Source organism: Rhamphochromis sp. 'chilingali' (genome assembly GCF_963969265.1).
Source record: "Rhamphochromis sp. 'chilingali' genome assembly, chromosome: 11".
NCBI lineage: Eukaryota > Metazoa > Chordata > Actinopteri > Cichliformes > Cichlidae > Rhamphochromis > Rhamphochromis sp. 'chilingali'.
In genome coordinates this window covers 28,574,855-28,601,923 of record NC_137938.1, presented here as the reverse complement: position 1 = coordinate 28,601,923, position 27,069 = coordinate 28,574,855, and the positions used below count along the sequence as shown (strand labels likewise).

At 37.1% G+C, this 27,069-nt stretch overlaps 1 protein-coding gene across 1 annotated transcript; it reads left to right on the top strand.

The window, feature by feature from the left end:
• Positions 1 to 18,640: 18,640 nt before the first annotated feature.
• Positions 18,641 to 26,289, top strand: ifnlr1 (interferon lambda receptor 1; the record flags this gene model as incomplete). Its single annotated transcript, XM_080896845.1, has 7 exons — positions 18,641 to 18,770; positions 18,983 to 19,106; positions 20,488 to 20,663; positions 20,777 to 20,961; positions 22,476 to 22,614; positions 23,559 to 23,689; positions 24,352 to 26,289. The coding sequence occupies 7 exons, from the start codon at positions 18,641 to 18,643 to the stop codon at positions 25,264 to 25,266; spliced, it is 1,800 nt and encodes a 599-aa protein (XP_080752971.1). The 3' UTR covers positions 25,267 to 26,289.
• Between the last annotated feature and the right edge of the window lie 780 nt (positions 26,290 to 27,069).

Genomic DNA, 27,069 nt, shown 5'->3' with positions numbered 1-27,069 from the left:
CCTTTGCATAATGAATTCAATTATTTAAAAGAATTTAAAAAGGACATGGGAAACCTTGGCAGTAAACTAACGCAACAAAGTAAACTTTATTCTATAATCAAAAGACATGTAGAAAAATTCTGCCCTGTTCTTTATCCAGAAGGTTAATGGAATAGCGACTTATTTAGAGCCTTCTAATCAGAACAGGGAAGCGGGGCAAATGGAGAGAGATACTGTAAATCTCTGACATCAGTAAGTCTCATTTATTTCCTCAGCTCTCTCTCAGTTCTCTGCTTTCCCTCTTAATTAACTGATAAAAACAGAGGATATGAAAAAACTTGTACTGGTCATTTCAGTTGTACAAATGAATCATATTCTATTACAGCTCCACAGACTGAAGGTGTTGACATAAAATTAGTCATTACTTCAGAAAATAAAGGCCTCTATTAATTGCTCATGATGGCTGGTTCATTCTAAACCACAAATATTTCTTTTTTTATTGTTTGCCTTCATTTGATGAGAAACTAGAAGAACTAGATGCACTTAGCAACTATTCTGACAAACTATTAATTATGTTTATAACCATTTAAATCACACTGCATGGGCTTCTGTAATGAGGAAATATAATTAACTGTTAATTTTAATACTAACTATATAAGTTCATAGACATTACTGTGCATAAGGCTTGATTCACCTCAGCTATTCATTGAAGCATGCAAACATACATGGAAAAACAGTACAGTGATATAAAACATGGTATAAAAACAGTATAAAAGGCAAAAACTGAGGTTTTACATTTCTAACAAGCTTGTTATGACCTTTATTCTCCAACACAGCCTGAACTCTTAGGGCAAACTTTCTTGTAATTGCTTTAAGTAGTCTTCAGGATTGGTTGTCCAGGCTTCTTATAGGTCAGAACCTTTCTTTGGTCTGGAGGTCTGGGCTGTGGGGTGGCCAGTCCGCCACTTATAGCGGTCCATTGTGTGTTTTTATATCCAGGTATGCTTTTACTGCACTAGCAGTGTGTTTGGGATCCTTGTCATGCTGAAAAATGAGCCTGTTGCCAATCAGATGCTTTTTCCAGATGTTATTGCATTGTGAATTAAAATCTGACAGAACGCCACTGGCTGAAATGCAGCCCTGAAACCTGACAGACCTTTTTTTTTTTTTTTTTTTTTTTTTTTTTACATGTGTCTGTAAACACTGACTACAGTACCTGTCTTATGACTTACCCTGTGCATAATAAAGACCTTCAGAAAGCCTGGAAAACCATTGCTCAAAGACCAATTTAAAAGAACATCTGGCTGCTTGGAAGCAAATTATTTAAAAAAAAAGAATGATGATGGGGGTGGCTCAAGACTTTTGTCTAGACACTGGTATCATTAAAGTCAGATAACGTCCACAGTAATGTGATGCACAAGAGATGATGTGTTCATCACAACTTAATTTAAACTATAATCATCCCCAAACCTTATTTGACTAGGGAATGGTTGTTGTAAATCCTCACTCATACATAGAAATAAAAAACGTACCTTTGAGCATTAATCAGGCAGTGATTTATGAAAACGCCACTAAATCATTTAACAGCATAAGCTTAATTTACAAGAAAACTGATCTGACAACAGCTGGAGACAAAATTCAAAGTATATTGCCTCACTGTGGTCTCCACAAAACGCTGAGGCAAAATCAAATGAAGACTGATTAAATATTTACAGGCTAAAGATTAACTGATTAAAGATTAACCTACACTAATTAACAAAGGGTTCTGGAAACTGTAGCACTCAAATAGCATTTACCTGAGGATTATACTTGTGTCTGGTACCAAAAGACACATAAAACCATTTATGTGTAAAGGGTTTATAAAAGTTAAAGAGAAAAAGGTCCTCCAAAAGAAAAACAAATATCTTTGGCTCAGTCAGTGACGTGGTTTACGTTCTGTTTTTCATTTATATATTTTCTGCTTGTACAGCACTTGTTCTACAGCTTTAAAACACAATAAAATAAAATTTGTTTACTTAATGAAATATTCTGTAGGAGGCAAAACTCCCAATGCGACTTTATTTGCATTCACGTACTAGAGTTCAATTTGAGCCCTCCATTTCTTTGATATAGACTGTATATATGGGCCACTTTACAGGCTGGGCCAAGCTAACGAAGCCTCGGCTCATCACTCGATGTCATGGATATATATCTTTCTTCTCTGTCTCACTGGTGATGGAGAGTCTCTCTGCTCACCTATGAAGTAATCAATACTTCAATGAGGGTAAAACAGAGCAAAGGGTGGGAGGCAAAAGGACAGGGGCGCAAGTCAAGGGTGACTGAAAAAAGGAATACTGCTGATGAGTGTTCATAGACCTGTGTGTGCGTGAGAGATGACAATAATAGGACCTGAACTAGGGTAAACAATGATAAAAAAGGAGTACAAGCTGCATCAGTATTTTGAGTCACTTGCTTTAATCATAATTAGTGAAATAACTCCAGAGATTAACAACATTAAATCCTTTATTTCAGAAACACTAATTTCATTTGCGGTACTTCTAGGACTGAGTCAGTGTTCTGGGAACTCTTTGTCAGAATTTTCATTTCTTAAAATATCTAATCCAAACTACAAGCCAAAGAGCAATAACATAAAACTTACTTTATTGATCTGCGGTGGGGGGGGGGGGGGGGGAATGGAAAATTCAGTAAAAGTAATTGAACTGAAGTTGGTCAGAAGCCAATAATTTACGAGCAGGTCACAGTTTATTTATACATATTTATAGCAATGGTCTCACATGATGTATTTGGCACCAAGTGTGACATCTGCCATTTGGCAAAAAACAAATTACCAGAGTTTGCACAGAGATTGCTGGAGTGACCTTATCATGTGACAGTTACTCAATAATGACCTGTGATTACAATTTGGAGGGAATTAACTTTCACTATTAAAGGAAGAGGTTCTTTTTCCAAAAACACAAATTTTACAAACATGTGTCTGAAAACAAATCAGAGGACTTGATACTAAAAATAAGGATTTTAAATAGTAAGTGTTTAGAACCTGTTATAGAAAGTACAACCTAATACACTGTACTACACTGCATCTAAAATCTGATGTGAGCTGTAATTTTGACTACAGCAGCAGGTACAAAAACACATTAGTCACGCTGACAACAACAACGAGAAAACACTGGGAACATATTATACAGCGGTACAGACTTTGACATTTACTGCATGTTTATGGCTGAGGCATCAGTATCTGAGGAGCTTCTAAGGACTCAAGAGATGTTGTCTTAATGATTCATAACAACAAAGATCTTTTTTTAAAAATGGTGTAATTAATGAGCACTTTATTTTTTCTTTGTTGTGCGTTATTTACATAATTTAATAAGTGTCATATTGTTCACAGCTATAGTTAAAACGATAATGTAGTCCCCTCGCAGCAAGATGGTCGTGAATTCAAAATACACAGCGACGCGCGTTTTCCTGTCTTGGGGACAAACAAAGATTTTACACTTGACTGCATGTCGTACATGTTAATGTAGATTCAAATCACACGTGATTTTGGGCCTTTTTCAGGCACAAAAAAGATTTTATTTACATGAAAGTTTCAATAAACAGTGTTTACAAGGTCTCAATAATGCCATCTTAAAATAAGATTCAGGTTGAGATATGATCATCCTATTCAGTATTTATATCAAATCATATAAATACACTTATTCCTAAATTTGCCTCTGCCACCACCAAACAATTTATTTTTTTCAACTGACGACACTTTTCATTGAGTTTTTATTGAAGAACAGACACTCCAGGCTGCACCTATCACCATTGTATTTGATTTAAGACAGTGAAGGGCTTAAATGCCCAAAACCACTATGGTACTACCGGGCGGCATGGCTGAGGACATTAATGTTTTACTATTTATAAGAGAACATGCCATTGTGGAGAGAGATGGAAGGGTATACTCTGAAGTTGCCTCTTCCTATTTACCTGTACTCAGCTAATTTTAAGAAACACCAAGAATCCTATGGTCAAAAATATTTATGATTGGGGTGTGGCATTAAGTTAAGACTGTAAGTAAATTGTGTTACATGTACCATTGCAGTATGTATAATTTGTGGTGTATGCACTTGTTTTGTTACATTTTAGCAGTTGGGAAACACAGAATCATAAATCTGTGAGGTATATGTATGCAGTTTGGGCAATGGTTATGCTGCGTTTCAGGTAATTTTGAGGTGTTATTAAGCTTTTTGAAATCTAAATTTTATTTGATTTCACAAATTCTGGCACACTAGCAACAAAAAAACAAAAACAAAAACAAAAAAACATCATAGACTGACTAGATAAAGTTAATCCACAGAGGGGAGGCTGGCAGAGACGAGTAGACAAACCTGTGTAGAAAGGTCAGCCCTAATCTGACCGTTATGTACTGCATCACTCACAAGTTACAATCGAGGTATGTTTTTATTGACTCACAGACTCAAAGATCTGCTGATGATCTCTGTAAATGATCAGTTTCCTCTTTCCCTGTCCAGACGTTTACAGATGTGGGAAAAAGAGGACAATGTGCTGCAGATTACGCTCTGCGGGAAAGCAGAAAAAGTCTGTTATTAAAGCTGTCTTTTTTTAAAATTGACAGCATTTTGCAGAGTTCATTCATGCTTGAAAATGTTCCAGTGTGGCTGAATTAAAACAATTCTGCAAAGGAGCATTGGCCTCCACTCCTCCTTCACAGCAATGTCAAAGTCTTATTGCCAATTATTGCAAATGCTTGATTGCAGGTGTTGCTGCCAAGGGTGGCTCAGCCAGTTATTAGGTTTAAGAGGAAAAGCTTTTTCACACAGGGACAGGTAGGCTTAAATGGCTTGTTTCCTTAATAAATACAATTTGATGATTAGAAATATTTATTGTGACAAATATGAAAGGAACTCACACAAAAAACACCAATCAAGAAGGGGACAGGATTTTTTCATGGCACTGTATAGATGTGCATTTGATTTAGTGGCTTATTAACTTGTTATCATGTCTGTCCACGGGAATCCTGAATCCTTCTCTATCAGTATCTGTAAACAGCTCAGGCTCTCTTCAATAATCCAAGTTTAGAAGAGACACTTCTTGCTGGTTGAGAAATAGAATGGTTTCATTTAACCATCTTCTCTCACCAGCCAGTTGGAACCTTTTGTTCTCGTCTATATCTTCGGTTTAATTTAATTTCAACGTTGACTGATTTTGAAGAGTGGCGTTGTGTGCTTTGGCTTAACGTTGCCCATGCTGTCAGAATGGGTAATCAGTTTTCTAAATGTGAGAAAAACCCAAGGGAGTCTAGCCACACAAAAAACGTCACAACCATGCAAAATAATCCTGGATCTGAACGGCTTAGTCAGTGTGGTTTAATTGCATATACGTTGCTCTGCAAACAAGGCCATGCAAACTCTCTTCAAAACTACAAAAAAAGTTGTGGACTCGGGTTGTTGTTGAGGGAAGGAAACAATCCAGAGCCTGCCAAGTCTGTCTCATGATGTGAAAAGATTTGCAAGTTGCTTTGTCGACTCTAACAAAACTAGCCGCTACCGTAAAGCTGACATTGAGAAAAACGGATGACTAACCTTACTGTTGTACAATTTGTTTTGGTCACAGTGGTAAACCTAGCTTTAAGGTGGAAAATGGAAAAAGGAGGTGCTACCAGTTAATTTGCTTTGTGCAGGGACCTTAGCTTTGTAGTGACTTGACTTAAAAAAAAAAAAAATGCAGTGAGAGAACGCTGCACAAAATCCTCTGACAATCAAAGATTTACTCCAGGCCACGGTTGGTGTTGTTACTTGTTAGGCATGTCACTAATATATTTGATGCAGTGAGTCAGCAAGTTTGATCTTTTGTTGCAAGAATAAAAATGTTGCTATTGGAGGTTCTAAATCTTTGTTTTTTGTTTTGCTTTCTCAGATTTATGGTGTGGCTGCTCATAGAAGATCCATGCAAGCTTAAGTTTATAAAGAACAAACATTGACAGTGGTGAATCTTTTCACTTCCAAGCATCTATAAGTCTGTGTAAAGGTCTCAGTTTTGGTTCAGAGCTGATACTTGATTCAATAAATCAATGCAACACGTTTTTCAGATTGTGTTCTACGTCAGAACAGCTTTTGGAGATGAAATGAATATAATGTGATAATCCAGGTGATTTGGGATTTTAATATTTTTTAAAAAACAATGTTTGTGCAACATTTTGTTTAGTCTCTCACCCTTTAAGGAGACAACTATGTACAGACATGTATACATATGGCTGATGGGATGAAGTATTTAAGACTTTACATGTGTTACATAGCTAGTCAGAGTTGCTTTTTTCGTGGTCAAATGATTCAATTCAATTCAATTCAATTTCTTTATCGAGTCTCGATTTCTGCTGGAAAAAACAGATGCAGGGTTGGATTTTTGTGTAAACAGCATGAAAGTATGTCCATCTTGCCATCACCTCCTCCACCACATGATAGTGTAATAGTGTGAAGGTGATATTTTCTTGTGACCCTTTGAACCACTTGATACAAAGTGAGCATAATTTAAACATCACAACCTACCCATCCCTTTATGACCACAGACTGCTAGGAGTCAGATAACACTGAATGTCATTAGCTCAAATAATCTCAAATGTCATGATCCTTGGTGTTGTTATTTAGTCTTTAGGTTTCTGTTATCATGCCTCGCCTGTGTTCAACATCACGTGTTTAGTGATTAGTCACTTGTTGTCAATCTCTCGTCTGTTTCTCACCAGTCTCGGTATCAAGCCTGTGAGTTTATTTCCTGTTTTATTTTGATAGTCTCTCGTCCTGTGTGCTGTTTTGCTTCCTTTGTCTCTTTAGTGAGTAATTAGCTCCAGCTGTGCTCCCACCTGTTGCCCATCCTCTCGTTATCTGTGTGTGTGTGTGTGTGTGTGTGTGTATTCATGTCCTCAGTCTCCCTCTGCTCATTGTGTTGTCTGTTTAATCTGTGTGTTCTGCCTCGAGTTTCCATGTCTCCTAGTTTTGTGCCTTACAGAGTTTAGTTTTGTTTCGGAGTCCTGCCTTACCTGCCACACAGCCGTAGTTGACATCAAATAGGTTTTTTGAGCATGGTCATAAGTTCACTGTACTCAAAGGGTCCACAGTATACCAGATCTCCATCTAACAGAGTACCTTTGGGTTGTGGTGAAACAGAAGATTTGCATCATGGAAAATTTGCAGCAACTGTGTGATGCTATCATGTCAATATGAACCAGAATCCCTGAAGAATATTTCCAGCACCTTGTTGAATCTAGTTCATGATAAATGAGAAAAGGGTCAAACCCAATGCTAGCAAGGTGTACCTTATAAAATGTCAGTTGAGCTTATAGAAATGTAAAATTTAACTTTATTGTTTTTGTTTAATAAGAAAAAAAAAGTAAATTACTGTTAAGAGAGCATAATGATGTTCTGATTGTATTATGAAGATTCTGAAGACAATACATCATCTGTACAAGCTAAAGGGCTGCATTATTTCCCAGTTTCTTTACCCAAAAGGACTAAATAAAAACTTGTTCTTTGGGGTCAGGGTTTATAAAAAGACAGTGATGATATTAGTTATAGCCTTGCCAGATGTTTTGAGGAATAGATCTCTTTATAGTGCAAATCCAGACAAACAGCCAGAGATATAAGAAGAGACACCTCACTTTTGAGAAATGAAAAAAATGCAGCCCTTAAATTCCTCCCTGAAAATGCAATAATGAGGACAAATGCACTCGTAACATGGAGGACACCTTATTCCTTTCGGAGGACGCGTTTATGACTCCCTAATAATTCAATACCCAAGGTGAAGTGAAGATCAGTAAAATATTGCACTGGCAACAGGCTAGGAGGTGGTTTGGGCCTTTGAATTGTCACATTTTGATTTGTGTATCCTCAGAGAAGCCCAGCAAGGGCTTGCATTCTTTACGAATTATTCTGTTGTGATGCATTTTGTCTTTTATCCACGTCCAATATACTTGCTTTCCTGGGAAGAAAGATTGATAGTAGTTGTCAACCCAGGATGACGCATGGGGCCTGAAGTAAATTCTGCCACTAGGCCTGTATCTTCCTGGTTCTCAAAGGTGCCTGCTTCAGATTCACAACTCTCACTAATGTTGAGTTAAAAATGACAAGGCCGCCATTGAAAACTCTCACAGCCAGGTTTGCTGCATATTGGCTGTCTTTACTCTAATAATCATTGATTTACTTAATGGATTAATGTTTGCTCCTACATGGACTGAGGCACAGATCTGCAGCACATTTCCATTTAGCTGAGCCGGAGCAATTTAAATGAGAAAACAAGCTTTGGCTCAATGACCCAGACCTGTTTTCTCCCTGCTCAGAACAGTGTTATTAAGCAGAGAGTAAATTAGCATGTAACATACATACAGCATACAGTAGTACACATTAAACGACTTAATGGTTTATCTACCATTAAGTTCAACAGTATCTTTCTTTTTGCTTTCCTTTTTACTGACCCACCACCAGAGTGGTCATGCTGAATGATTTTACAGGCAGCATGTTCTTCATGGCTTCTCCTGACCATTTTAACATCTGTCACATGTACTCAGGGTGAACCTCCTCTGTGAAAAGCACAGGGCCCCAGTGGTGGACCAATGGTGCCAGTTCTGGTATTCTATTGTCCATGCCAGTTGGGCTCTACAGTGCCAGGCAGCGAGCACAGGGCCCACTAGAGGATGTTGGGGCCTCGGGCCACCCTCTAACTGTTTGGTTAAAGACCTGTTAGAGATTTCTGGCAGTGTTCATCCTGTTCCTCTTTGCACAAAGGAGCAGATACCGGTCTTGCTGATGAGTTAAGGATGTCAGGAGAGCTGGCCCATCTCCTGGATTCTCATCCATGTGCTCAAGACTGTGGGAGGGAGACACAGAAACATTCTTGTGATGTTGATGTGATATCCTGGAGGACCTGGACTACCTGTCCAACCTCTGTATGGATCCAGGCACTGCCTGATTCTACCATTAGTGACACTGACCCTAATTATTGCCCCTTTACTGCACGTGTTGTTAATTTTATTTACAACAAGGCAGCTGAAGCTGACTAACAACTCCCTCTACTACTTAACTGACCAGATCAATATCCCAAAAGTTTAACTGACTTGATGCTCTAATTAAAAAGTGTCACTTTTTCATGGTACATTAAAATGTGGCCAATAAAAAGCACTTCTGCTGCTAGCAAGAGAGAGAGTTTTATTTACGACTTCAGCTCACCATAAGTAGAATTTAGATTATAACTAGACAGATATCAACTCAAAGCTGTAAAATAGGTGAAAACCTTTGCTTGGCTCCTTTTCACATTTTTTTCCCTTTGAGTTGCCCAACTCATTCAGGATAGAGACCAGGGAGATCCACACAGCAACAATTTTCTGAGTAGAATTAGAATAGCTCAAAAAAGATAAAACAGAACTGGTGAATTGGGGCTAACCTAAGTCTACATGGTTTAAAGTAGGGATACTAAAGCTAAAGCAATATTTGGTGTCTGAAAGGCACCAGCATTTCAGCAGGATAAAGACACAAGTTTGGAAACAACTAGCTTATATAAAATCTCAAACAGCACAGTAATTTTTTATGACATGGGGTGAGAACTAGACTAGATGGACAGAGTCTATATGGAAGCATGCATCTGCACACATTAAAAAGATCTGTGTGCAATGTTGAACTGCAGATTAAACCACTACCACCCCTTTCTTCGTTGTGTTATATAACTTTTAAGTGTGAGAAAAAGGTCTGAAAGTTACAAAGTTCTTGCCGAAGGCAGTTATTGCTTCCCTGAGAAAGCACTTACTTGCAAACTCCTTGTAACAGCTCATTTGTAGTACAGGCTTTTCTTCTGTAACTCATCTACTTTACCATGTAACACATATGCATAACCCTACAGGCTGGTCCCACACACACACACCCCCAAACAAAGAGGAAGCTGCTTAGCAGACCATTTTTTATCACTTGAGTTGCTTCTGCTATGATAACTCAAGCATAGACTGCATTAAACATCAAAACATTCCTACACATTTCCATCCCGGCTCAGTAAAGACCAAACCAATGGAACCAACAGTCACCAGAGTACGATAGTCTATGAAAGACTTCAGAGACCGCACACATAACTGGAAATAACAACACATAACGAAGATCCAGATTAAACACAGGACTGCATAACATGATGTTCATGATGTTCTGTTGTTGTGATCACTTTTTATGGTTAGACTATCACATCATCAATTTTATGTAAGTTATGCTTCACATAGCCACAAAGTTTCAGTTGCATCTACATATTGTTTTATTATTGCTGTTTCACTGACACTGTTGGCATTATTGTTTGAAATAAGGAATCTCAAAGCTCCCACTTCACATGTGCTCACCACCCCTGTGAGCACACAAAACACATAACGACAGAACCTGAACTTATTTCTTACATTTGATCCAATTTATTGCAAACATTTTGAGTGAATGTGGTTATTGTGTTGATACTTTACTGCTGCCCCCCCAAAAGGTTATTAGTTTGGTATTTTGCATTAGTTTTCTATTTTATTTATTTATGTTTTTAATAATGTTTTGAGTTTTTGTTGATTTTTTTTCCGTTTTCAGTGCAATTTAATTGTACAGGCTATTTACCAGGGGCAAGAGCAAGTTTTGAATGAGTACTTTAATCCAAACACTGAGATGTTTGTGTGACATCCCAAACTCAATAATCATAATACTAAACCTGCCTCGTGCTGGTTGCCCTGAAAAATTTGACAACAACTAAAAACATTTCCTACGTGTCTTCCCGTTGTTTCAGCTTTGTCAATACAAAAATACCCTTAGTTTTTTTTAAGTCTATTTTTTTTTATTTTTAACTTGGTTTAAAGTAAGTTTTAGTATTAGTTACTGTACAAAGTTTTTGATACTCTTTACTAGCTTTGTATATATGAAACTATGGCAACAACACAAAAAGCAAAAGAGACTTTAGAAACTTCTATAAAACCTAAACTCATACATGGACTCAAGACACCCAGACTAGACCCAGGAAGAGGAACAAACATGACAGAGTTGAAGAAACGGGACCGAGGGATGGAGAGGGCAACAAACATAACAAGACAAAAACCAAGGACTACAAACTCAGAAGCACAAGAGAATACTAAACACAACGACCAAGACAACTTCTATCAAAGAAATAAACAACAAGTCCAGAACCAAACTTAAACTACTGGGTCAATGAACCAGGACTAGGATGGCAATATTTCATGTTTGGTCTGTGATTTTAGTCACTGAGGTTGTTTCTAGGCAACATGATGGCATCATAATATATCAATCATAGATCAAAGTTTTGATCAATTATCATGAAATAAAACGATAAAATGTTTTTATAAGGTGCCACAGATGGGGTCATTTTAGCTCAGGTGGCTGCTAGATAAGGCAATGACATGAAGGTATCGGATATACAGTAGATAAGGGGGATGTACCTGTGTGCCAAGAGGAGTTTGCACACAATAAAAAAAAATGGTGTGGTATAGTAAGATATAAACATTAACATTATTTAAAACTGATAATTCATCAACTCATTTGTCTATTTTCTTTACCTGGGGTGGTGTCTACAGTGACCCACTACAAGTTCAGAAAACACCAGCAATCAGAAAAATGCTGCGAAAGCACAAAACACAATGAAAGTAGAATAAAACATTGCAAAAGCTCAAAAAAATAAATAAATAAACAAAAAACACATAAAAAACAGTGGAAGCCATTTTGGGGAGAATAACATAATTGGACAGCCGTAGCAAACTAATAGTAAATATGTATCTTAGTATCTCAGTCTTTTATGAATGATGCAATTAAAACACACATACCTGCATCTCTCCCCCACAAAGCTGACAGATCTTCCACGTCTTAATCCTGTTTCTGTCACTTCTACAGCTGCTCAGCTGTTCCGTCTCATTACCGTTTCCCCAGAAAAACCTCTGCTGTGGTTTTTTTTTTTTTCATTTTCCTTCCATTGTGTTTTGTGTGCTTGTACTAGTTTAAGAGACGGATCTACATATCTTAAAACGGTGGGAGCAAAACAAAGCAAACCTCTTGGAAAAGCATATGAATCTGCAAATGAGCATAACATGGGCACTTTAAAAAGACTCATCTCTTTAAGGATACAACCTCACTCTTCTGACAGCTGATGATCAGGGATCTGTGGTTGTAATGCATTATTCAAGCAACATAATATCTGCATCAAGAAATCCGGTCCACATCAACAATCCTGTGTTGGAATAAGACTCTGTGAAGGGAAAAATGCATTGTGTGCTTGCAATATAAAGCAGACATGGCCTACATGCATTTCACCAATAGATTCCCATCTCATCTAAGTAAATGTTCCAGCTGTTTTCCACTTTTGACTCGCTGCACTCAAACACCTCCACCTCCTGCTAAAGTTATAATGATCTAGTGTTAATTGATGGGTTTGGATAATGTCATGGCAATAGGCCAGGCATGCACCATGCAAATCACATTACCAATCAAGCCAAGGGTCTTCGCCTCAAGACACATGGTAGATGAGTTTTACATTTAAAACAACAAAAAAAATTCTCATTAATTTACGAAAAGGGCACACATCACAAAACCATTATTTGCCCATTAGCGAGTTTGTTGTTTAGAAGAATCTATTTTCTGCTATAGTTTTTCAGAGAGCCTTATTACAATAACCTCCTCTCCTCCTTGTTGTGGTTAATTAAATTGTTCAGCTTCTGTCTATGTTCTTGATGAGCCTAAAGGAGCTTTATATATATTTAAAATGGCATTAATGCAGAAGTCAAAGAATGTATTTTTTAACCCAATTTGTGCTGGATAAGGTTACTGTGTGTAGGTTACTTTTTGACCTGCCTCTCACAAATTCATTCGCTCAAACATTGCGTGAGACACATATTTTCTTTGTATTGAAGAAGTGCAGCTCGTCTGTCAAGTGCGTGAGGTTTCTTTTTGGGCTGATCAGTTTCACTTGAGGTCTTTCAAAAGGGACTGTTGGGAGAACAATATAAAAGGGTGAAGGTGGCAAAAAGGGGGTAAATATAATTAGCAGAATTAGTGAAGCAGCAAGTAGCACCCATTATATAAAAGTGTATGAAGATTGTATCCGTCATGTCTCTCGGGCCCTGTTTTCAGTACTGTGTGCAGTTTTAGTGGAAAATGCACAATGTGTTTTTGTGTAACTATGCAACGCCCATCTTAAGTTGCCACTTTGGCCAAGTCTCTCATAAAACAGTGTAACTCAAGACACTTCCTGGATAAATAAAGGAGGTGGATGGGCAGCAATGTGCCACGTAACTTTCATGCTACATTTACTGTGGCCAGAAATGTTGGTAGTATTCATACTTACTAGGATATAATAATAATAATAATAATAATAATAATAATAATAATAATAATAATAAAAACTAAGAAGTTTTACTATAGACAAAACAAGCATTTCCAAAAACTATAAAGAAAACCTACTATATTTTTTGCACATGCTCTTCTTTCTTATTCAGCTATTTATCAATAAGTGACATATACACACACACACACACACACACACACACACACACACACACACACACACACACACACACATATATCACTTATTGAGACATACATACATACATGTATATATTGTGCCATTCCTTACTTAGTGTATTGTCTGTCTGTGTTACTGTTTGTACTGGAGCACTGTAACCAAAATAATTTCCCATGGGGATCAATAAAGTATTCTGATTCTGATATATAACTAGCTATTTTTACTATAGAATACAGGGTGGAGCTGCAAATCAGGGGAAGGCTGTCATTTTCCTGTGATTTGCAATTTTCAGTTCTTAAATCCAGTTACTGTTTATATTAGTTTATTCATTTCCTGTTCTGTCCTGTTTCCAGTTCCTATTCTTTCCACCGTGTTTTAATTTTCCTTCATTCCCTGTGACTGTGTGAATGTGTGAGTATGAATAGGGCTGTCTTCCCCTTACTTATATTTCGTTACAGTATGCTTTTTTGGGATAATCAGGCTTTTTTGCACAAGCAATGCTTCCTTACACCTGCATTGTTGTAGAAAGCGGGGGGCGGGGGGCGGGGGGGGGGGGGGGGGGGGGGGGGAATTCTCTGTGTATTCAGTTTTGTCAAATAATGAATGACACTGCTGACTGATCAAAGATGCTTCTGATCCTGAACTCAATATATTTTTTACTCCACTGGTTTTTAATCTGCTTTTTCACTTTCAGTGAAAATTAAAGATAGATCATGATCATCAACAAAGAAAACAAATGAAACATATTAGTCATTTTAAATGATGATGTTCTTGAAGTGCAAGAGGCTACAGAAGTGCATCACATCTCTTCCACAGGTTGTGTCTAAGAAAATCACAGCTTTTGTTTCTCCTGTTGTAATTTAATTTGACAACAATAGGAAAAGCAAAGATTCTTTCACAAACAAAATGTTCTCCCAAAAAAAATAATAATAATAATAACGTTTTTTATAATAAAAGTCATTGGAAACTCTGTACAAGCACAGATTTCTTTTATATTGTGGTTTTGTTTGTTTTGTTTTCTTCTTTTTTTGCCTTTACTTACTCTTTAGCATAGTGTCTAGATGCAGAAAGCAGAGTCATACATCAGCTTTGACAGCCCAGTAGAGTCTGTTTTCGTTGTTTAGCCACTTCAAGGCTAGTATATTGTGTATTACACCTTCTTCAGTGCTTGTCATGGCAAGCATTGAAGCACTAAAGCCAAAATGTTGTTGTCAACAATAAGGTGTCATAGACCATAACCCACTGAAAACAACGCAATGATAAGCAGATTGTGTACACACAGTTATTAGGAAGAAAGAGACTTAAATTAGTAAGAGAGGTTGTTAGACTGCATGCGATCTGTGTTAACTCCTTATATGCTTTGTTTCATTCTGTAAAGGATTTTTAAAAAAGACATCTTTATAAGATGTTTACGCAAGACTTAAGACTTTTCTGTTGAGGGGGAACCTCAGGCTTGTATTTCAGCAGCAAACTGCTCGCTTTTAGTATTTTTCTTTAAACCTTATTGTCAAAGTAAAGAAGTCTAGCAAAATAGTCTATATTAGTTTCAGGGGCAAACATCAAATCACCATAAAACACTTCAGCCTGACCTACAGATATTGCTTCTGTGTTTATGATTCCATCACCTATATGTCAATATGTAGTAGAAAAGAGCATTTTGGATTTCAAAATCATTCTCATTTACACCTCATGTATATACTTTGTCCTAAGAGCTGGTTTCAATGCTTTAATGTATTCATTTTGTCCAAAAAAAGTGGGAAGGCAAAGCAAAACAATGACATTTACTTCTTAGTTTTAATTGAACAAGCCCACAGATTATAAGAGCATGCATAATTTATCAGAAAACTAGGCGCCATCACAAAATCTAATCACATTAAAACAGGGAAAGAATGAGGGTTAGAGGCCAAGTAGAAATAAGTTTTGCTTTTCAAATCGTGGGAGCATTTTAAATTGTGACTTACGGTCATAACTCAAGGCTCAGACTCCCAACTCTCAAAGTCAGTCTTTGTCAGCTTGTTGTTTTGTTAAATTTGATTATGATTTGCCCTTTGCCACATAAGCGAGCAATTAACGATGAAACTTATGACTCTAAAGCTCAGAGTGGCATACAATATTTTAATGTGATCACTTTGCTTCCCCGTGAGACCTGCAGTGTTTCTGGATTAAAGATTGGCTGTACATTTAACAACCTTAACAGTAAGTATCCTGTGAGCCGGAAGTCTGTCTGTCGGATAAAAAAATTATGAGTATCTAACATTTATATAAATAAATATGTTTTTGAAGACTTACAAGTCCAAAGTTCACTTAAGCATGACTGCATCAACACGTAAAACTACATTTTCCTTCAAACAGGGCGTCTGTTTTAACTGTGAGAGCTACTGATGCCTAACACGTTTATCCAATATTGCATAATAACTGCATTCCTATTATATACAATAGGCACTCCCAGCTTTGAGATGTCTGCCTACATATTTAAAAAAAAGATAATGAATGGGGACAAACATGTCGCATGAACATCACAACACCACAACGTTAAGAACCTAAGCTGACTTTAAAATCAATAGCATAAGCAATTTATATATAAAAAATACACACATCTCATAATTTTCAGTAAGTGCTCTGAGTGTTTCTAAACTCAGAACTTTAAGAGGAACCACAAGGTCACTGAGTACCAGGGTAGCCTGATTATGTAAATATTTATGTGTTAACTTTGGATTAGTGAATGTGATAAAAATGATCAAACTTTAACATGTTTAATTTCTTAAGTTGTGCCCCTATAGCTTTTTGGTCCAAAATTTTAATTGCCTCATTATATATTGTCATAAAGTGCCTAATTGTTTAGTATGCCGCTTGTCGCCAAGAGATTACACATTAATTTAAGTGAGCGAAAAATCATAAAATCTTTTGGTAACCTTGGTTACTTTTTTAATATGTATTTAAAAATTTAGATGAAAATCTAAAATTAGGCTGAGGAATTTGAACTCTGAAACCCATGAATTGCCCATTAAGCTTTCAACTTAGCTTACGCACTTCTTTTCAGGAGCCAGGAGCCTGTTTTTTGATGAGTGTAAGACAAGGATATTCAAGCCATATAACCATGTATTTCCTGTTCAAACAAATCAAACTCTCTGCCATGAGAAACATTAACCAGGCAATCTACTAGGCCTCTGTTTGAAAGCGATAGCTGTGTCAACGAACTTGGGTTGCATTCATTTTTTCACGTGATCAGTCACCCGTTCTTTTCTGTGTTTGAGCCATTGACTTTCGTGCGCAACCATTTTATGTCAACAGTACAGCATAAAGAGTTTAATATCAAGTACACTTTTACAATTAACTTTTGTTTTACTTCATAATGTTGCTCTCTTCCAGTCTGTTTATAATTGTTGTTGTCAGAAAATCAAGAAAAGAACTTAACAGATTTTCAACCATCAGCAAACTTTTGCTATAGATGACATGCCATTTTATTTTTCAGGATGCAAACCATTTCAGATAATCTTATGCAATGTTTCAAATAAAAACAAATGAAAAATAATACCTATAACCAATCTATATGAAGCTAATATCTAATTAAAAAGATTTTTGGATGGATGGATGGGGCATAAGCGTCTATATATGTATGTGATGTATGTCTGTGAGGGCAGACTTCTGTATGGAAGGAGCAGCCAATCACAAGAAAGCTGGTTTAAAGCAAGCAAAGCCTGCCTCAAAGGTAGAGTCGTTAAAATCACATAGAATTAACTAAGAGGGTCCAACGCCTATAAGTAAGGTTTATATGGAACTGTGAATCATGCAAAGAACAAAAGAAAATGAGTTTCTAGTACCAGCCAAGCCTACTGGCAGATGATCTGTGTGAATGAGCCAGTATCTTGTAACCACTGGGCATTGTTCCTTAATCTTTTCATTGTAACCTCCAAAACAGGTAGAATTCCACAGCACATATCCCACAGCTTTCTGAATCAGACAGTACTACACTTACAGAAACTGTGACATAACTTGCACATCTATGTATTTATTGCCTGAACTGTGTGTTATAAGTGTCAACCCTGGGCTGTTTCAGCATATATAACAGTGGTCTGTGACCCATATATACGCAAAGTTTTTTTTCTTTCACTTTCTGTTTTTTCCAGTTTCAAATCTCGATCATTTCCAGTAAACCATGAAAACCTGAAAGACAAGTCCAGAGAGAGATTGACTGACTCAAGGTGAGGGAGGGAGGGAAGAAAGAAGGAAGTTGTAATTCTGGAAACAGAAAATGGGCGGGACATATAGCAAGAAGAAAAACAGGAACAAAGTTATGGCAAGTCAAAGTCCAGTACACCTGCACACCTGAGTAAAGCCACTCCTTTCCTAGATCGCATCAGAGATGGTTGAGAAGCAGAGGCAGGGAAATGCTTTGAAACCTTATTCAGCTCCAAGACTTAACAGCGTTTTTCACATTCATTCAGGTTTTGTTTGGGAAGATTTCTGACATCAGGTAGCTTTTTTATGCAGGTTTGTGTGTGTGTGTGTGTGTGTGTGTGTGTGTGTGTGTGTGTGTGTGTGTGTGTGTGTGTGTGTGTTTCTTTCCCCCTTTTTTTGTATTTTTTTGGTTTTACTTAAAAGAGAGCAGAACTACCTGGAATTTTTGGAGCCCACATAAGTGATGAAGATGTGGTTCATGAACATTATGATGCTTCTCTTTTTCTGCTTTGGTGAGTACAGCAAGTTAATTTGGATCTTTTTCTCTTATTTACAGGTGTCAACTAGAGGCAGGCTTACACTAAATGGATCATTATTTTCTAACAGCAGAAATAAAAAAGAAACACTTGCAGAATTGAGTTATTCCCTCTTATTTGAAATGAAAGAGTTTCGGTGACCGAGAACTCCTTGGCCATTGTAAATGACCACAAAAAAAAAAAAAAAAAATGGAGTCTTTAATAGATGACATTGAACCACTAATTTTAAAAAAAGCTAATTCTGAATTTACTGTGTCCAAATTTCAAGCTTTCGATAAACTTCATGCACTTTAAAATTGAAATATAATAATACAATCTGCGCTGTTGAACCACTAAATCTGTGCGTATGGTTTGACTCCAAAATGCAGCTTGTAAAGGATATGGTTTCCCATCCTGAGTCACAGCCTGGGAAATGGCCGAGTTTTATATCCATGTATCAAAGATATGACTGGAAAAGGAACCAAGAGCTTCTTGAGTTTCAGCCACCTGTTGAAACAAAGCCCATCTTAAATGATCTCCCCGCAGTCCCAATCCAGTGTGTGCTCAGTTCAGTTATACTGGGTAACTGCTACCCTCTTTAGTTCAAAATTCAGGCAGCTGTATTAGCTGAGGGCACGAATGCTTTTAGACCGACTGTATTAAGAAAAAGCAACAGAAATGGCTCATTTTGAATTTATTGGTTTTAAAAATACTATCAAAAGAAATCACTTATTCAAACAAAGGATTATTATTTGTAGCAAAAGACTGACAGACTTTTCCCCTTGTCTTTACAGAATCCTCAACTGGCAATGTCACAGTGCAATTTAACTCCAGGAATTTCAATAACATACTCCACTGGGATCCTGCAAAGAGTGATTTTCCAGGGCAAAGGTTACTCTATAGTGTCAAGTACAAGAAGTAAGTCCAGCATGATTGATGCAAGATTATGTGACAGCTGTACTTTCCCTGCACTGTTGCTCTGATATAAGGGGCCAATGCAAACACACTTTTTTGCCAAGTGTTGCTGGTGTCTCATTACAAACTGTCGTGGAAAAGTTATAATGCAACTTGACAACAAGTTAAGAACACAGGGCTGGGTGCCACATGATTTAGGGTTGTATATAGATGTAGTGTTGCGATGGCAGGTATGGCATGCTGGACAAAACCTTGCTTATTTTTACAAATGTCCTCTGCTCACATGACTTGTATAAAATAATCTTAATCTCTGTTTTATCATTTCTGTATGTTTACTAAAGACATTTAAAAAAAGACTAAAATTGCCACAGACACACACTGTTAATGGTCCTTCCATGAACTACCCCACTGCAGTGGAAAAATACTGTTCTGTTTCTGAGCTCACATACAGGCTACTGCAGAGACAAAAACAAATATTCAATTAGTCTTTGAGTAAATCCTGATAAAATCTAAGCTGATTTCAGGCCTTTTCTAATGATTCATACATTTTTGATGACGGTTTTTGGAGATTTGAGATTGGATCTCTTCATACAAAAACATAGAAAATTGCCATTCTTATCCATCAGGATCTAGAAATCTATTTTGCAAAGAGTAGAGGCCCCTCTGTTGCTTTCCCTCACCACCTCTTTTCCCCCTTTCTCTCCTCCCCTACATGTGTGTTTATAAAAACACAGTGACTCACAACGTGCCTCAAAAATCCCACAGTTAGTCAAGTTTATCATGCTGTTGTGTGGCTTAGAAAACTTCTAAAGAACGTCTAAATATCTCCAAAAAAATAAGGCTTGTTACAAGTGATTAGCAGCCTACGTGTTTGTTTCTATGCTGCTTTCGTCACTAAAGAGAGCTCCAATACTCATATGAAGCTTCCAAGCTGATTTCTTTTTTTACTCTTTTCAATCAGTCTCTACAAACGGCCTCCACAAAGTGGAAATGTCATCTTGTCCAATTAATCATGATGTAGTTTCTTAGACAAATGTCAAGTGCTCCTCCTATCCAATTGACTTTTCTCCCAGCTACTGTCACTTGAAATTTCTGGAGTGATTTTCAGCTTCATTTTAGCTGCAGAGAAAGACTAGCATGCCTGCAGGATAATGGTTTCTTATTAACACAAAATGCTCATTTGTCTCTCTCAAATAAAAAAAACGTATGTGTGGTAAAATGATTATGGAGAATTCTGTGAATTCAGTGCAGCCATTGAGGCGCATAACATTTTCAGTGCTTGAATGCTGGTTTTCACAACTTTTTATAATATACAAGGATTATAATGAATAATTAATATACTTTGCTATCAAAATTCGATTATATTGCACTACTCTCTTTACAGTGATGATAGTGATCAGTCATACAAGATAAAAGACGAGTGTCAGAATATCACCGTCCTGTACTGTGACCTGACGGCAGAAACGCCCTTTGTTTATGATGTTTCTTACCACGCTAAGGTGTTGGTTAATGGCAGAGCTCACGGTTCCACTGAGACAAGGTTTAAACCTTCAGAACACAGTAAGAATACCCATACTCAATCATACATTTCCTTGCATCTTATAGTAAGAACTATTATATCGCAATATTCATCGATTCATCTTTTTTTCCCCATCTTCATCTTTTCTCCATAGCTATTTTTGGTCCACCCATCTTGTCTACATCCACAACAGAGTCGTCTCTGTTTGTTAATGTCACCTTGCCTGTGGGACCAAATGGAGTCTCCATTGCAGACATCATCATTAATGGCAGAAAAGTGCTATTCGAGACTAAATTTATCTATACCTTGAATTTATACTACCCAGATTGGGCTACAGCGGTGAGTGGGAATTTACAATATAAAACATACTGTGTGCATATCTATGTATTGTGTAAAATACGGCACAAGTGAAACCAAAATTACAATAAATTTAAAAAATATAGACATTTAATCTACTACTGTTTGCTGATGACAACAACTGTATGTATCAGTAAGAACAGTGAACCAGTCTACACACATTAAAAAAAGCTCAACTCTGGTAATTCTTATTATTTGAGCCCAACCAATATATATTGGCTAATATTAGCCATTCAGTGATAGTATTTATAGCATTTATAACACCTGATAAGAGTAAATTAACAGCCTTCAAGTGCATTATGAATGTTTTTAATACTATGACCACCAGAGGACACATCTTCAACTTCCCTGTTGGTAACACGTTTTTGGAAAGCTACAAACACAACAACTAAGTGATCAGAGGAAAGTTAAGCATAGTGTAAATGAGTGATCAATGACATATTATAATGTTTCACTGCACTGCCATATTTTGCTAAGGACTAATGACTCATAAGTACGCACTAACAAACACTAGCAGACGTTAGGGAGCTATATTTATGTTTCATGTGAATAAAAGGGTAAAAAAAAAAATACAACATGAGTATTGAGCTTAACTGCATATCTGTATTTTTATCTTCTGTATCATTTTGTCAAGTGGGCTCTGATTATTGGGGGTGGGTGTTGTTGTATGTTATTTTACTACTAAAGAGCATAGAGAAATTAATGTTGTTGACTAGAAACTTTTTTTTTCTAGCTTGAAGCGTACAAATGCATAAGAATAGGGTTGAGTTTTAAGTATTTTTAAACAAGGAGACAATGCAAACACAAAATAGGAAAAATCAGATTAGAGTCCAAAGCAAAAGATCAGGGAAAAAACTAAGAGCTACATTAAAAGGCCATTTTAAAGGGTTGTGAATAAGGAGTGCTGATTCCATTTTCTTCTGTAACTGATTACCTGCAGTGGCAGGAAATCCCATCTATTTTCCAAATATGGACTGCTAGAAAATGACATAACTGAATTATTCTCTCCTTGCCTAAGTGTTATTTTTCTACTATGGATCAAGACAAAAGGATCGAGACAAATTATGCAGTGCTCTCTTCCATGTGAACGCCTTTGCTAATGTCAAGACAGTCACGGTCAGGTGATGCCATGACATCCTTTATTGTTCCAATATGTTTACATTAAATAAACCTGCTTTCGAATTGTGTTTGACTTCGTGGCTTTGGTTATCTTACTATGACAACCAATCCACACTGGCTTTGAATAACTGAATTTTAAACTGAACTGAAGCTTGATCTGGATAAAATCTGATCTCTATATTGTAAGTGGGCCCCTGACATGCATTTTAAACTTCGTAACAAGCTGAGAAACATATTCTAACTTATGTTAAAAAGCATTTACCATTAGTTCATGTTTAGTTCTCCTGTACATTATAACAGAACACAGCAAAATGTGTTTGATTGCTCTAACCTGTGATTACACAACTATCATTAATATGAACGTATTTTTCCTCTAGCACTTTGAGAGCCACACTGGCCAGTTCAGCATCGACTTAAAGAAGAAGTCTAAATACTGCGGCACAGTCATCTACAAACCATCTTCTGACTGGGGTCGCCCGAGCAGTGAGAGCGCCTCCTTCTGTGTAACACTGCCAGGTTAGCACAATAATGGCAACAGCATATAAAAATATCATTTTATTCAAACATGAATATGTTGGTTGTTTGTTTGTTGGTATTCAAACTATGATGGGCTGTTTTTGAACAACAAAACTTGATGTCAGTTTTGGATGTTAATACTTGTGTACCTTTTTTAAAACTCCTGTACCCTGATAATATTTACAAAAATCAGGTTTCACTTGAGAAAATTGTGTGCTGCTTGACAACCCCATAGGAAGCTTTCAAGGGTCCACCTGCTGAAGAGAAAATGCAAAAATTAAGATGCTTGAAAATGCTGCTTTTTTTTTTACATTTGACTTTAATCAGACTGCACAAATTTCTTCGAGTGACTGCAGTGTTTGATAATAAATCAAGACAGTTTGTTATAAATCAGCGCTTCTTAAAGCCTTTGCATCTGCACCACACAGATGAGGCACTCACTGGCACTGCAATGAAGCAGAAAATGAGGCTACACAATAAACACGCTGTTCCTTCTGTAAATCTGTACTAAAAACGTAATCTTTTTAAATCTCAAAAAAATCTACCCCTATTATTGTGAACTCGATTAGGCAAGAGATAAGATTACACATTGGACTTGCAAAGATAATGTTCTCACCTGTGCTTGCCAGTGTACATTCCTTAGTGCCATATATGACAGTAAAAGCCACAAGTGCAAAGGAGTTTTCACAGAAAATCCATTTCTGTATTATTTTAGAGGAGTTACAGTTAACTATCATTCAAGTTCATCTCGAAAATACTTCTACATACCGGAAATTCAGGAATGTCTGTATTCATGTGCTCTGTGTGACAGGTGTAGTCAGGATACTCCTTGAGAACATTCCTAAGCATGCACGTCACCCTGGGAAGTTTTATAGCTCCCTGCTTTTAAGTGCTCAAGCATTTTCCTGTAACATGTCTATCAAACAACCTTTCCTCTATTTCAGAAAATCCGTGGATGCTTCTGCGATGGCTTCTCTTGATTGCGGCTGGTGTGGTTGCCTTAGTCATAGTATCAGCTGTGTGTACGTGCAAATATGTGAAAGGTGGAAAGTCAAAGAGCATGACACAAGCACTGGTAAGGCCATTGTTTTGTGTCTTTGTGTCCTTCCTTACTGTCACACAAGGAAATGTTGTCTTACCGGAAAATCAATATCAATTGCACATCACTAACTCAACACAGATTCAGTTTGATAAAGTGTAGCATCAACTTAAGATACAAACAATGAAACACTGTGGGTGTTGTTTTAGTAAAGTCAAAGGAGCATGTGCAGTGAGTCATGGTTTGGTAACAGGTGTTTTTTGTAGTCTGTGTATGCTCTCTTTGCTTTTTGTATCAACGTAGCATTAACTGGGATATATTGCTAAAACATTTAGAGAAAATGAAAACCATACCCATCTGACATTCGCCTGGCAGTCAACGTATACCCGTATTGTTGAGATGGCGATTAATTTTGTGCGAGCAATTGCCCTTTAGGTGCACTTCTTTAAATATGGTGAAATTTGATGTACTTCATTCTTTTTTTTGGGGGGGGGGGTATATATAAAAAGGAGCATTGTGATTTTGTTACATCTATATCTCTGTACTACAATCTTGAGGCTCAGTAAAAATTAATTTCAAAAAAATGTAGCATTAACTACAGATTTCTAAACAGCTTGGTAGACCTAAAAATACTTTTATCAATTGTTCAAATCGTGTGTGTTTGACTGATCCATATCGCTTCATTGTTTTGGAAACAGGAGGTAACCACTTCTGAAACCCCTAAGATACTGCAGGATCCAGATAGAACTCTCGTAATTTCTCAAGTCGAGGTATGCCCTCACATGGATAAAATAGTTTATGCCAAAATCCAGATGAATAAAAATGGGCCTTCAGTTTGGAATGGAGGCTATTCCCCCCAGGACATCCCTTTCCCTCCCTGGCAAGACCACACTGGCTCCTCTGTGGACACAGGAACACGCAGAACTCCAAATTCTGAGGACACAAGTGCCCAGTCCTCTGACATCTACAGTTCTGTGGCTGTTCTACCTAAAGAGAATGATGACATTCAGGAGGCTGTCACTGAACGTGAAAGACCATTACCGGATGCTGATTCTTGTGACACCAACCCAGATGGGAAGCTGCTGCTGCACACAGTGCGGGATATCAATGGAAAACTCATGTTGCCTTTCCTCAATTTTCAGTCACAGAGCAGCAATAGTGATGCAACATGCCTGTCAAACAAAGAGAGAAAACCTCTCCTATCAGACCTCATACCCTCTATGGATGAGTCATCGTTAGCTTCCTTGCTCAGCTTAAATAGCTCAGAGTGGTCCGATTCTGGATGTGACGATAGCTCTTCAACGACACCGACCCACTCATACTGCACCACCCGTTTTTCTCCATCTCAACCACTTATTCCAGATTCTGACAAGGAATGTGAGACTACACTATCGAGTGATGTCTCATTTGAATCAGGATACAAGCAAAACTGGATGCCTGAATTATGTAGCGGACCTTCTATTATAGACAGTTGCAGAAGGACAAACTACATGTGGACCTGCAATGGCTCCAAAATGGAAGACGACGACAATGAGGAAGTTGAAGACCAGGGAGAAGAAGAGAAATCAAGACCAATTTTCCTGGGAAGTTGGACAATAAGAATTCAAGAATAATAGACTTTGATTGACCCCTAACCCCCACCCACACATCCCGGTCCTTGAATAACTATAGAGAACATTTCTCTGTTTTTTTGACGGGAGGACTGACAGTACTTTGGAGGCAGAAATCCAGTAGATGGGTGGGTTAGCAACACACTGTGTTGTTCAAGATGGAGAACTGCCTCTGAATTGTTAAGTACATTTCACTCCTATGCGTGGCATATTTTCCTGTTTGTATCGTATATTTTTGTATATTTTTATTTATTATCTGACAATTGCAAAATATTGGTAGAAACTAACTGGGTTTACATTTAAAAGCCTGGGTGCATTTGCTGTTTATAAATTCTGCAAATTCTTTGTCACTGTCACTTTTTAGCCAAAAAACCCACTTAAAAAAAAAACAAAAAACAAAAAACAACAACATAATTTGCATTTTATATGAGGTTAAACAGCCAAAGTTTACCTCCTTCCAAACTAATAACATCTGTTCTGAATATGTCATTGTGTAATGTCTAAAGTGAAGTGAATAGGTGTCAACAAACATCTCATTTCTTAGGGAATTCATAGCATATCTCACATTTTATGTAATGGGCAACAAAAAGAAAAAGTTGCACACTATTAATAACTCCCAAAACTCTAATGACACATCACAAGCATGCGTGTTTGTGTGTTATCTCTTTGACAACATGTTGCAACTTATTACAAACCCTAAATACACAAATCCAGTCTGGTCATTTTTAAATTACAATGTGGGCGATCAGCCTTAAAGATTAGATGGGAAAACAAATGCGATTGCATAGTGGCTGAACACAGCAGCAGACTGAGCCCGACACTTATTGTCACATATTGAGGTGTTTAAAATGGGAGTAAAATGACTGAATGTCTGCAGGACAACAATATATTCAATTTCTTTTCTCATCAGCATGTTTCAGTGTTAACAGATTTACAATTCATGAAATGGCTACATTTATGTATATAAAAAGAAATGGTTTTTTTCATCGCAATGTTTACGAACTCAATGTTTGCTGTTCTTCCAGCAGAAGGAAACAGACGGTATCACATATATTAGAAGGTGGCGTTGGTTTCCACGCACGCCATGTAGATAACACTGAGGCTTTTAATAGCGTCAGTGCAGACTTTTAAATACACCTATAAAGTAATAATGTCAGGTGTGTTGAAACCATGTGATGTGAGTCACAAATGAACTTTGTACAGCACATTTTAGACGTCTGTTTTATAACAGATGATATATAATCTGTCTGTGTTCTTTATTTACACTTTGTAAATTTCCACTTACTGTTTATGTTGGAAGTTCATCTTTGCAAGTCTGAGTAGCATTAAGAGATAAGAGTTTAATAACAACCATTGAGTAACATGTTCTACAGTAAAATTTGTGAAAGTGTCATTTTCAGTTTTGAGTTATTACTGGAAATTATTAAAATGTCTATATACTGGAGAACTTCCTTAGAAACTGTTGCAGTGTGAGTGTAGCAGAGACACAGTTCTGTATGCAAGCTTGATTGGGAAAACTCTGAACATATTCTGAAGAAATGTCTAAGAAATGTTTTGATTAATGGGCATTCACTAACCAAAATATTGGTTAGACAGTGCTTATGTGAAAAAACCATGCCAACGAAATAAATTTGCATCTGTTTTGTAACATACTGAAAGTTCTTGCAACATGCCGTACACATTGACCTCGTCACGTAATAAAGAGGTGATGTGGACGGTGCAAAGAATCCAAAGTTCAACTCAACCGCCTGTTGCTAAGTGCATGTTTTCAGTCAACTAATGATGATAAAGTAGCTTTGTTTTTCT